Source organism: Durio zibethinus, chromosome 20 (assembly GCF_047325235.1).
Source record: "Durio zibethinus cultivar Kanyao isolate XHJ-2024 chromosome 20, ASM4732523v1, whole genome shotgun sequence".
In the NCBI taxonomy this organism is placed as follows: domain Eukaryota; kingdom Viridiplantae; phylum Streptophyta; class Magnoliopsida; order Malvales; family Malvaceae; genus Durio; species Durio zibethinus.
This window is the reverse complement of record NC_143181.1, coordinates 4,751,710-4,765,302: the sequence shown is the minus strand read 5'-3', so window position 1 is coordinate 4,765,302 and position 13,593 is coordinate 4,751,710. Positions and strand designations below refer to the sequence as shown.

General features: G+C 33.8%; 1 protein-coding gene across 2 annotated transcripts; it reads right to left on the bottom strand.

Annotated features, from left to right (window-relative positions):
- Positions 1–581: 581 nt before the first annotated feature.
- Positions 582–8,895, bottom strand: LOC111315589 (uncharacterized). Of its 2 annotated transcripts, none has more exons than XM_022917429.2 (9): positions 8,488–8,895; positions 6,278–7,738; positions 5,135–5,323; positions 4,801–4,896; positions 4,549–4,711; positions 4,073–4,205; positions 2,206–3,972; positions 1,275–2,071; positions 582–1,158 (listed from the first exon to the last, which is right to left on the bottom strand). In XM_022917429.2, the coding sequence occupies exons 2-8, from the start codon at positions 7,635–7,637 to the stop codon at positions 1,619–1,621; spliced, it is 4,161 nt and encodes a 1,386-aa protein (XP_022773164.2). In that variant the 5' UTR covers positions 7,638–7,738; positions 8,488–8,895; the 3' UTR covers positions 582–1,158; positions 1,275–1,618. The 2 variants fall into 2 exon arrangements, with proteins under 2 accessions (XP_022773164.2, XP_022773162.2); XM_022917427.2 differs by having other exon boundaries at positions 8,791–8,895.
- Between the last annotated feature and the right edge of the window lie 4,698 nt (positions 8,896–13,593).

Below are 13,593 nucleotides of genomic sequence, written 5' to 3'. Positions count from 1 at the left end.
TTCTCTGTCTTTATGGCTGGTGAATGTCAAAACTAACCTCTGAGATATAAATGAGGGCAGAATTGACCTTTTAGAGCGGGAAAATGTTTGGAAAACCAGATGGAGTCGAGGACACCATCATCATAAATGTTTTAAGAAAAAATGAAGATTAGAAAAATGGATTACGGATGCCTTTTGAAGACATTCGGATCCCATCGGATTCAGACCCCTGTTTTTAAATTTTTAGTTTCGCGTTCGAGTACTTCCTTTCTCTTATTCGGCAAGTTTGTTGAGAGGCTGATAAATTATCAAATTTCTGGGTTTCTTTTTTCATTTTTTTTTCTTTTGACAGCAGAGCTTAGAAGTTAGAACCTTCAGACAAATTCGTTGCACCCAGCAGCTTTTCTACCCATTCGGTAAGGAATACAAAGGCACGTGCCCGAAAAGTGAAAGGACAAATTGAGTTTTGAGTTTTTCGTATTGTTCAAACTTCTAAAATGATGGTAAACTAAAGCACGTGATGTGTTAATTACACTATACATTGATCATCCCAGATGGAGAAAATGAAGGGTGAATCATCATTTTAACGAGAGCAGAGGGGATGAGTCCCAAGAAAGAATTATATGATTCCACAGCTGAAGGTGTATGTACAAAGTTAACGTCACAATTGCATAACGGAAATTCTGTACTCTTCTTTCTTCCTTCTCTATACAGAATTTTGGAGGAAAGTCGGTATTCCTACCTCAGACAACAAAGAATATAAACAAGAACAAAAGAAAGAATATTCAGTTAACCGACCCGTATCTTGGAGACCTCAAAAATAAGTCACCTTAGTGTGCATCTGCATGTTCAAAGAATGCACGCTGGCAGCTTTCAACCGTGCTGATCCTACATAACCTGCAGAGCAGACCCCTTTGCTAGTCATCTTCGAGATTTTGCAAGAACTAGTAAATTTAATGAATGAACAAAGCATCTTTCGAATGTGATCCATCTAAATGAACACATTCCCGAACAGCAGAGCCAGCCAAGTCTTAAGGAGTGACACAAAATGCACAAAAAACTGGGATGACTGCCCAACCGTATCAATCAAAGGTTTCATCCAAGAAATGGCAGATTGGATAATTTGCTCAGTTATCAACCCAAGAGGGCAGAACGATCCTTGATGCCAGCATTCAATTCCTGGATTACACGTCATTAATTATACGTAAAACACCATAACGATCACATATGGAATTTTAGATAAAAATTTAAAATTTATTCAGTCCAATACTTTAGCCTAATGATTTATTTTTTACCTTTGAAGCCTGCCCCAAAATCATCCACCTCCTTGCAAGAATCGCAGGAATCAATATGGCAGAAAGATTTTCAACAAAGTACCCAGGCTTTGAGCAAAACTTCATTGGTGCCCCTTACAAAACCTCTCATCTTGTTCATCTTGGGGCAATTATTAGACACAAGTCTGGCACCAACTTGTCACGAATTGTGTATAGCTTAACAGAATATAATCTCAAGAGCTAATGCACTCAATCCTTGTGGAGCCAAGAGCTCTTCACAAACTTCAATCACAAGGATTACAAATAAAGTTATGCTCCAAGGCTCTTCGCTGCACACAAACAATTTTTAGAAAAATAATCAACCGCTAGGAATCTTTTTTCCCCACAGCACCAGCAGAATTTTGCTTCTTCTGTATACCATATTGCCAGGCATCTCTAGATTTATCACCCGACTGATCAAAATCATCCAAGGAAGTCTCCATTGGTGGCTTAAATGGCCAATAATTCCCATTCCTAGAAATTACTGATGTTCCTGACTTGTCCTCATCTTCTGATGGTGTTCCTGACCTGGAGTCCATGTGCATATCTAATGATCTGTGTCTTGGTCCAGCAGACCTTAAACCTCTCATATTAGAAGCCTTACCCTGTGATGCAGGGTAACCAAGTCCCCTTGGCCCTGAAAAATCTCTGGAGAGTAAGTCTTTAGGGAAGTCCTTGGGGAGAGAATCCATATCCATATAACAATTCCTGGCTTTGGCATCAGCAATTAAGGCTGCCCAGTCATCAGATTGCACCAGAGCATTGGCATTACCCATAACCTGTTCAAACAACAATGTCAAATCCAGAAAAAAGAAACACACACATACACCCACCCACAAACAACATCAAGCAGTTGGAGGAGGATCTGAGCAACAATGTAATAGCATAGAAGACTAGAAGAAATAACTCATACCCACAAAGCCCTTCTAGCACGAGTAAGAGCAACATTCATTCGACGAATGTCTGCAACAAAGCCCACACCATGACTAGAGGCCCGGACACAAGACATAATAATAACATCACGTTCCTGGCCCTGGAAAGCATCTACAGTATTAATATATAGATCCTTCCCTTCCTCTGATTTTATAACACTTTCAAACTCACGTTGTAGGCATTTTAGTTGCAGCTTGTACGGTGTGATTATACCCATGGTGATTTTGGGCACACCGAAAGATTTTAAAGTTTTCTGTAGATACTCATACAAGCGCAAACAAAACACTGCCTCATGCACATTTTGATACGATACAGATCCACCTCTATGGGACTCCCGGCCATGGGTAATATCATAGAATAAATAAGGTTTAAGTAAAGGGTCCTTGTAGTAAGCCTCGTCAGGTAAGTTAGAAACACTTTCACTATCAGTAAGACGTCCTTGGTAGAAGTACCTAGAAGGAAAATCCCTAATTTGGGGATGCATCCTATATTGCACAGACAACAACATAGTTGGGCATCCTGCTTGCTGGAACCTTTCAAAAAGGCTTCTACTGTATAAGAGGGTCCCAGCAGCCTTGCTAATGACTGTTGCAGGAAGCTGCTGGGGATCCCCAACAAGTACGCATCTTGCTGCACCAAGAGAAAGGGGAGGAAGAACTGCAACTTCACTGGCTTGAGCTGCCTCATCAATGACAACCATATCAAAACCATGCGTAAGGCGAGAGAACAACTTACGACCACTACTCGAAACTGTAGTGAAAACAATCTCAGCCTCATTGGCAAAGCTCGCCTCAAGGTTAGCACGGGCTTCTTCTAAGTTGAAGTTACTGCCAGCACGGAACCTAGCTTCTAAAATGAGAAGGCGAGACATCTCAACTAGAACCTTATCTCTGTTTTCAACAACTGCAGCCAGGTTCTGTAACAGTACATCTCGGTTCTGGTCCCGAGCAACAAGAATATCAGGGTCTACACCGACAGATCCTTGGGACCGAACAGCAGCAGCTGTGGCAGTAAGTTCCCTCTGAAGAGTAGCTATCTGCTGAGATAACATACCTTCCCGAGCCCTTAAAGTGTGCATATGTCCTAAAATTTCTTCACGACTCTTGAGTAGAAGTTGTTCAGTTCTCCGCTCAACAGAAACTGCCTGGGCAGCCCGTGTTTGAGAGTCTACCCCAACTCTGGCCACATCAGGACGGTAGATTTTCATCTCACCATCAATAAATCCTCGACCAAGAACTCGAGCAAGAAGCTCATCAGTTGCAGCATTAGAAGGAGCACAAACTAACATTCTGGGTTTTGGGCAGAGTTTTGGAAGGGTGCGGAAAAGATTCTGGTCCATGTTCTGAAGGACTTCATCAATCGAACCCATTGCAACATTGTCAGGATTGCTCTCATTAGCTTGCTTATAGCTCTCAGGTGCTAATTTCTTAAGCAAAGAGGTATAATAGTGTTGATATTGAACCAGATGGATCACATTTAGCATCCCCCAGACTGTATGTGTCTTACCCGTTCCAGGAGGCCCTTGAACAAGTGTAAAAGGCCACGGCTCCTGCCTCTTTGTTACCCCACTACTTGTTCCAGCAGCTGTATGCGTAGCTGCCCACTGGATTGCTGCAAGCTGAGGCCCATTAAAGGTCCTACGCAAATAATCAACAAAATTTGGCGTGAAGCATTCAGGCATAGCAGGAGTTTGCTGCTCATATTTTGGAAAGTGATCTGGACTTGGTTTAAGGATTGCAGTTTGCATCTGTGCATAAGAGAAACTTTGTTAACCCTGGCAAGATATATCAAGCAACACGAATTACATCTATCCACGTAAATCTTTAAAAATAATATTAAATAAGTACCTGGGAATTAAGACGACAAAATGCATGCAATGCCACATACTCACGCTGGGTAGTTGCAAGAGATCCAAGAACAGTTAGATACCAGATAGCCCTGGGTTGAAGTTTCCGCAGAATGTGATCTTCATCAACCTTGCTGTAAAAATTAATATGTTATTTTAACATTAAGAAAAACAAAAAAACAAAAGGGAAAAAATAATGCTTATGAAATTTGCCCAAGCTTATGGGATAATCAAAAGGAGTTAGGCTCCTTTCCACTATTTTTCTGTCCATTACTTTCCAAAATAACTTTAATCACCATTCACAAGTATGACTTTCACAATTCATAGGTAGGTCCTACAAATGTGAATGGTGTTGATAAGTGTCTCAAAAAATAATGGAGGGGAGCCAACCCAATCAATAGCAGCACAAAAGCCTAAGGATAAAAGTGCACTCAAAACTGCACAATATCAATAAAGAAGTGATATTTCTCTAATTACCCATTTGAATCATAGGAATCCCCAACATAAAAGTGAAGGATTGCACCAAGAGGCTCACGAGTATCAAGGGGTATGTGTCGCCTAACAGTACCAACCACACGTCCAGTAACCTCAGCCTCATCATCTTCCTCGATTGAAGACGTGTTGGTTCGTTTGGTTCTAACTACAAGATACAAGAAATAAACATTTCTAAGATGAATATGAAATTGAAATTTTCCAAAATAAAAAAAAAGTCTTATTCCAGTATCATACCTGAGCCGGGCCTCGGGGCCGATAAAACTGCAACGTCACCCTCCTTAAATACCCACTTGCACTCATTAGCAGGAAGAACTATCACATCATACCATCCTAAACCAAAAAAAAAAAGGAAAATTTCTTCCAATTAATAAACTAGTGGAAATATTTACTCTCAATCCCACTAATAATTGACCTTGTTTCTACACTAAAACCAAAAAGTTATCCAGAATCAAAATTCCAAACTAACATTGTCAAACTTACTAAACCCTGTTACCTGCAGTAACTACTTTATCAAATATGATATAGACTACAAAGATGTAGACTACGAATAGTAATCAGGCACTTTTACCTCTTTCTCGCCTTTCAATGTTTTTGATACGGACCATTATATGTATATCTCTTGAAGCTGATTCAGCTAACTCTTCCCATGTGCTGTAAAGTTGTGCACGGCATTCCTCAAAAAGCAAAGGCTCAAATACTCTGACATATTCTTCTACAGATTCAAACTGTCCGGGAACGCACTGGAGTTCAGTATCCTCTGATACATAAAGTGATAAAATTAATTGCCAAGCACACAGGCTAAAAGTCCAGATATAAATTTAATAAATCAACAGAAGGAAAAGATAAAAACAAACAACATAGAGATGAAAGAAAATCCAAGTTAACCCTCGAAACTAAGAACACTATCATGACACTGTGATTACTTCCATATTACCTGAAAAAATGAAATGCAATCTAGGAGCTGCCAACCAAATAAGTCAAAGAAAAAAAAGCGGGACCTTTCTTCAATTCCTTCAGAAAATCAGTCATGTCACTTAAGCAATCCATGAACAAATCTTCAAAAGGTCCCATGCCAGAAAAAAAGAAAGAAATATATTTTACAAAGCATTAACTAAATATACATTCTTTTATAGTATTGTATATCAATGGCTTCAGAAATCCAACGAAATGTTAGGGCTCAATTTAATAATATTCAATTTCTAAGGCTTAGCAAATAGTAGAAAATCAAGAATAAGTACCCAGAGAAATCTCCTAAAACATGCATGTGGCCAGCAATAAAAATTTCAATGGCTGTTTATTCAATTACAAAAATTTCCATTAAATACATAATTCCACTTCAAGGAGCAATAAGTAAACTAGGATACACCACAGATATGCCACATGAATAGTCTCTGCGATAAAAATTCTCTTCAGAAATAACCAGATCATGAGAACTATGCTAATAGATATTGCAGATAAATCAGTAAAAACAGTATAACTAAAAGCCAGCTTTCAGAATAAAAATATATATCTCATCACCTTCCATGTCCTCTGTGCGTTACCATTCTCATAGAGTAATAATTGAAGGGACATGGATAACTGGCATGAGAAAAATAATAAAAAAAAAAACTGTAAAAGCAAGCAGTAGGAAAAAAAAGGAATACGAATATCTGGAATCAAGAAGTTTAGTAGTCAAAAGCTATTTTTAAATCTGCAAAGATATACATGTTACCTGGGTGATGCCAAAACTTTTCATTGGTCACCTCTCGTATAAGACGTTCCACAGATGTGTCTTGATACGAGGTACTAGTAGCAGTTGTCTTTTTAGAAGGAAGATGTTTCTTGTTTACTATCTTTGCTTCCATAGAACTTTGGCTGATTGGAGCTGGCTTTCTATTAGAAAACTGTAAATTCTTAAGCTGCCTCGAATCTATAGGTTGTTTCCATGAACTCTGTCTTGGAATGAGTGGTAGATGAGCCTCTGAAAGATCAGTGTCACTATTTAACCTTCTCGGCCTGGCAAGGAGTCCAGAATTCGTATCACCATTACATTCAGATATAGGATCAAATGACTCCACTACAGGATTGCTTCCTTCATTACATGGTAAATCAACTTGCTTATTATCCTCATTTATTTGCTGACCTTGCTTTTCTCCAACACGTTCACCAGGTGGAGGAATAGTACGAATTTCTTTTACAGTACGAGTAACAACTGGCGTTGGAAAGTTCTGCCTTCTTGGAGTAGAAGTTTTTACAGGGCCAGCTTGTTTGACATCTTCCAAATTAAGAAACATGGTCTTCCTATTCCGTTTCTTTCCCAGCATTGCTTCTTTCTGTTGGTCTATCTTCCTCTTTCCTGGATTATTTGCACACTTAAGTGCATGACTAGCTTCAATACCTTTAACTTCTCTTTGTTTTGGCACTAAGATAGGTTCTTCTTGACCATTAATGAATATATCACCTTTACCATTGCCTTCTGAATTTTGGACACTATTGCCTTTCTGATTACTAAGATTTTGATCTAGTCTTAATGGAGAATGACTGTTTTCAGCAGCACTGACACTTTCAAGAGTGACACCTGAAGCACTAGAATCCATCACTTCCTGTAAACCTTGCTCTTGTGAAGTTTTAACCTCTTCATGCAGTCTATTATTTCCATATGCATCAGCAGAACCCTCAGCATCAGACCATTCACCTTCTTCTCTTTCCGCAGCTTGAGAATTTGCAAAACCCGAAACAAAGGAAGCTGCTACATGAGCTTTTGTCTCCCCACTGTTATTTGACTTCAAAGAAGATGATGCCAAATTGGGATCCTGATCTCCTGACCTCTTGGGTTCAACACTTACTTCAAGGCAAGGAGAAGCTTTAGGCCGAACAAAAGGCTGAAAACCCGAACCAGATGATGCATGTGAGAATGCATGGTTATTTAAAATTCGTTGCGAAGCTGCGGCTGTCACAAGCAAGTCAGAAACATGGGGATTTGTAGATGGAAGTGCCTTTTGTGGCTTTAAGCAGGTAGCGCTATCACTCTCCTCATCATCTTCGGCTGGGGGTTCATTAAGATCAAACAATAGTCTTCCTCGGGAGCCCATTTCATATATAAATACATACAAGCTGTATGACTATTCCAACAAAATCTATCGGGGTGTACTTGTGTTATCGTTTCAGCAAAAAATGCATATGTGATACCAAGCTGTACATATAGTAAAACATAATCAGTGTAACTAATAAACATAACTCTAAAAGCAAGGTAGCTTAAGCAAACAAAATACAATTAATTGAACACAAGTTTGCACATCTGGTAAGAAACAAGATGCTAGATTCGAGAAACAAGGGAATTTACTTGCTAAGCATCCATCTAAAAAGTATACAAACCTTGAATCATGAAACAAAAACCAAAAGACAACCAGTAAGACTGCCAAATCGACACATCCACTTGCATACACATACTTTTATTAATTAATAAACAGTTCCAAAAAAGAAAAAGAATCCCCACCAATGTACCATTATTATCTATTTACAAACAATATGCAACAAATCATTCAAAATAATGCCGAACAAAAAAAAATCACAACAGAACAAGGGCAACAAGATTACTTTCGAAGGGGCATTTAAACTCAATCAATACCAATCAACAGTGTATAGTACTCAAATTGAGTAAATAATTTCACTTAATTGGATGCAATGAGAACATTACTAAAAAAACTGAATAACTTCACCCGCCCCCAATCATAACTAACTTAAAATTTAAAAAGAACTCCAAACGAAACTTAATTAGAATCATAAGATCCCCGAATTAGACCTAACCTAAGTTTAATCTCGATAAGCAGATAATAGTTTAACCGAATTAACCCTCATATCACCGCCAGATCGAAATCCCTAATCCAATAAAAAAAAACCTAGGGCTTTAAACAAGCAAAAAAAAAGAATCTAAACACTTACGTTCCATTTTCTTTCTTTTCAAATCCGCGAATTTTAGAAGATCCATAGCCTAAAATCTTTCGCAGATCAAAATAAGAAAACCTAATAACGTCTTAAAACACGTCAAAGATATGTTTATCCAAACAATGCATTAATCCAAAGGTCAAAGTCTCTGATCTTCGATTCAACAACGTCTAATTCCATTCCTCCAACAGTTTCTCGATATTCGAAATATATAAATCCCAAAAAAATAGAAAAAAAAAATCAGTTGAGACAGAAATTTCCCTTTTTATAATTTTATTTTTATTAATATTTTTCTTTTACCTCTAGAGAGCTGCAGAGAAAGTAGCGAGCCAAAGAAAGAGAGATTAATAGAGAGATTGAGAGAGAAAACGAGGGAGTGTTCCTTTTCTATTGGAAATGGAATGCAAGATCTGAAGGGAGAGAACGGGTTTATATAGGAAAAAACGAGCCCATTTAGCCGGTCGGTTTTTCTCCGTTCACGGTTTAATTATTTCCCCGTCATCATTTCATAAAAAATCAACAAAAAAATCCCACGCCTTTTGCCCTTTTTTCTTTTTTTTTTTATTTTATATTTTATTATTTATGCATCCGATGAAACTGAATTTACGCAAACCATCCTAAATAGAACCCGACATACTGGGGGATCCTAGGTATGAATTAGGGGTAATGTTGGGAATTAAAGAAAAGAGAGGATTGGTTGATTTAGCTGAGTGGCTTGATTTTCCGTGTAGGAAACTCACAGGGAAGAATCTTGTACTTTAGTGAGCTAGCGGACGCTGATATTACTTAAATTTTGCGGGGTCCAGGGCGATTCCACATGATCTTAGGGACAATAGTGCCTGGGGAGATATTAAGAAATTGACACGTGTTTCGTGACGAGAAACTGCCATTTTTGGTTTCTTGAGGGTTAATTTCGTCAATCCGAAGGCGGAACATAGGCAACCTAATGCAGTCCCACGTGCGTTCGAAGGCGGACGCGTGGCCATTCCTATCAAATGACAACGAGGACAAGTTTTTTCCGGTTTTTTCTCGTGTGCGAACGATGGTGTCCTTTATTTACGAAACTGCCACTACTGATTGGGTGGTGGGCGTACGTGAAGTTAGGCGCGTGGGAGAGTTGAGACTCTTTGCTCAATTAGAGGAAGTACAATTCATATTGATGTATGGTTTCTTTTCTCTATTCAACTACCAATTTCTTTTTTTCTTTTTTTTAATTCATATTCATGAATGATTCATGAATATTTCAGCGAAAAATAAAATAATAAAATTATCAAAAAAAGATGATAATAAAAGTTTAATGGTCATGAATCATGACTCATCAGCCATGACTTTGGAAGTTGTAACAACAAAAAAAAAGTGACAATTTTTAATGCATGTCAATCGAAATGACTATTATATCCTCATACTCATGCCAAATGTTTAGAGAATCATTAGACTTTTTTATATCAAATCTTGACTATTAATAGTAAAAACTTTTACTTGCAACCATTGATTTACTTAAATGAAAAGTTTAAGATTCAAAATAATACATAAAGTACGGAGATTATATGCCTGTATTTGAAAAGCAAAATAAAAACTTAACTGTTTTGCAATAGAAAATTTTTAATAATAATAATAATTAATGCGTATGGCTGCTTAAATAACTTAGAGATTGAAATTAACAAATTAGTTGATGTTGATGGCTAAATTTTAATATCCACGCAAGCAAAGGATTGTAGATAGTTTTTTTTTTTTGTTAGCTTTAGTTGAATAAAGTTGAGTTAGATTCGATAAATTGGCATGCGATATTTGAATTGTTTGAGAGAATCTAATTTATTACTATCATCATAGTCTACTAGTAAAATAAAATAAAAATTCACAAAAAAAAAAATCAAATATTTCAACGGCTTCTAGAAGACTTGTTCTCTTACATATATATATATATATAATTTAATGGTAATGAAATAATAAATTCTTTTGAGGTAATGTATTAAAAAATTAAATTTTAACTTAATTAATTCAGACGTAAATTTAAAAAAATGATATTTAATATATTTTAAATTAAAATTTCTATAATCTTTTTAATCGTTGTACCAACAAATAATAAATTAAAGAAAAATTGCCTTTTTAAGTTTCAAAAAGGAATATAAATTATATGCATTTTCGTATTTTAGTATAAAGGCAAAAGAAATGAATATGTGCCAACCTATTTCTATTTTTGCAAGTGAATTGGAAATAAAAAGGGGGTATTTTGTAACTTTACAAGTCGAAAGATTAGCAACTTTTGTCTAGTAGATATCAACCAATAAGAAGAAGATACGCGTATTGAAATTCACAAGATGTATGAAAGAAAGAAAAAAAGAAAAAAACAATATGAACAATAAAAAAAGAAATTAAAGGTAAATTTGTAAATAAATTATTAATTTAAGTTAAATGGATATTTTCCTTTCATATTTGAAATTATTGATTTAAAAAAAATGAGCAAATTCATTTATTTTTTTATTTTGCTCTTATAAAATAATTTTTTCTTTCCCATTTTTTCTTCCTTGCCAAACACACTGTTAGTTAAAAAAAATTTATAAAAGTAAAAAGTAAATAATTACGACACACATCCACTTAACAGTTAATTTTAACGCTAAAGTTAAAATTACAGTGCGTGCGTCGCGTGACAAAAATAACCGTAGTAAATCTCTCGTCCACGCTCTGTTTGGAAAGCGTCTATTTCATGTGTAGTATTTAAGAATTTTATTATATTTAACAAACAAACCTTTAGCTTAACTTTGCGGGAGAATGACAAAAAACCCTAGCATTGCCATGCGAGTCGGGTTTGGAGTTGTCATTGACTCGAACGAGTTGACTAGGCCAGCATCATCCATATGATAGAACCAGTACAGTTTTCCGAGTCTTGAGCCTAAATTTAAGCCCTTAACTTCCCTACAATTTCAAGATATTTAAGTAAAAAATCAATCACATCAATGAAAAACAAGCTTATATAAAGAAAATTTACAGTCGGTTCTTATTTTTTACAATTTTTTCCATCTCATTAAACATGTGATATAATAAAAATATCTAATTTATTGTAACTTTTTTATTAGAATTTTGATTGAATTTTTACACGTTAATTAATTATTCGTATTTTGTAAATTCACGCATGAGTTGAGTGATCTTATTTATGAATTTATTAAATAATTAATTTTTTATAAATAGTTTGGTCAACAATAATGAGGTAAGTTGCGTTACTCTTTGTATAAGTTATTTTATTAAAATTTAATAAGGTTTTGGATTATATGGTGGAATGAAAAATTTTGTCAAAATCTCAGTGCTGTTTAAATTAATTGTACTTGTTATATTTTGATGGTCATTTCATTAAAAACTTTGATAGTTAAGCTTAACATTTGAAAATTCAACCAATCACATAAATATCTATAAAGGTATAAAAAAAATGGTACCGAACAAGTAACACATTCACAATTTCATTTTCTTTGCATTTTTTCTAATCAAACCTTTTCCCTGATTCTCTTTCATTTCCTCTTATTTCTTATACTTCATTGATTCATCGAAAAGCTTTTCAATATTTTATGACTGTTATCTATGTGACATATCACATTTGTTATCTTATTCAATCTCCAATATATTCCTCAACTATGAACTAGAAATTGCATTAAAAGTGCTAAATATTTGTTGATGCAATATAAATAGTGACTATTATATATAAATAGATATGATAATTCGCATTATCATATAATATAAAATATTATATTCGCATCATATTTTACATAAAATATATAATATAATTTTTTAATTTTATTAAACATATTTATGATTTTTGTAAAATTTTAAATCGTGTTTTTTCATATTTTTATTCATATTATTTATATATTATATTTTTGTGTTATGCTTTAAATTATTATATTTACATACAAATTAAGCAGCTAAGCTCCTATTTATTTTATAAGTTTATGAAATTTCGAACTGGACCAAAATTAAGAGAGTTGGTGAGATTAGCCTTTGGTAGCTAAGAAACATAGTCTCACCTTGGATCCCAACGTTTTGAGTTGACTTTAAAGTCTTTGAAATAACGTCTTGATTCTAATTATGATAAATTACAAATTTCTTCGTTTAAATTTGATGTCAATTTGGATTGATATTTGCATTATGAATTCTTGCAATATTCAACTTTTAGAAATTATACCCACAATCAAATTCTATGGAATTTTCAAATAAGATGATTGGACGAGTATAAATGTTCGAATTCGTAAATTTTGGTCAAAGTAAAAAAAATATATTGAAAATTTGATATTAAAACAATTCAAGGTCAACATATTATTTTTATAAAAGAAATTAAAAATTAAAGAAAGAGTTATAAATGCTAAATTTTAAATTTAAAAATATTATTTTTTAAAATTTATTATAATAATTATATAAAACAATTCAATTAAAATTCAAGTTTAATTATCCCACTTTATGAGTATATCTTATATATTCCATTTTTTTTTTAATTAAGTAGAGATACAAGAGCGAGAATATAATCCCTTCCATAAGTCCATAGAAAATTAAAGATAGAGATATAACTGTGTAGACCTAATTCGATTTGGTTTCAAAAGTTTATAAATAGAGTAATAATGGTTTGGATTGAACTTCATTCAATTTTTTTTGAATAATATATAATTTTTAAATTTTATTTGAATTAAATTTTTACATGATTTGATATGAATTAAATTTTATCAATTTAATTTTATAAAAAAATTAAAGATAGGTAGATAACAATTAATATTAGATTCGATTCGATTTCAAAAATTCATGAAAAATAAAAAATAAAATAATAACAGTTTGGATAAATTTTTATTTATTTTTTTAATAATATAAAATTTTATGATTTTTAGATTTAATTCGAATTAAACTTTCATACGATCTGATTCAAACTAAATTATATTCGGTTCATTGGTTTTAAATTTTATTTTTTTTATTTTTTTATATTATTTTTATATTATTTTTATATATTTAAATAAATATATAAAAAATAATTTAAATTTTATAAAAATAAAAAAAATATAAAAACTAATAAAAATGTATAATTTGATTTAAATTAAATTTTTTATTAATCTTTTATTTTTAATTTAAAAT

What these genes read in the sequence shown, in the direction of transcription:
- LOC111315589 (XM_022917429.2), bottom strand. Translation starts at nt 7,637, where the DNA reads ATGGGCTCCCGAGGAAGACTATTGTTTGATCTTAATGAACCCCCAGCC. An exon ending in AAAGTTTTGGCATCACCCAG is followed by an intron (nt 5,324 to 6,277) that starts GTAACATGTATA and finishes TTTATGTATCAG; the next exon opens with AGGATACTGAACTCCAGTGC. An exon ending in GATTCCTATGATTCAAATGG is followed by an intron (nt 4,206 to 4,548) that starts GTAATTAGAGAA and finishes TAATTTTTACAG; the next exon opens with CAAGGTTGATGAAGATCACA.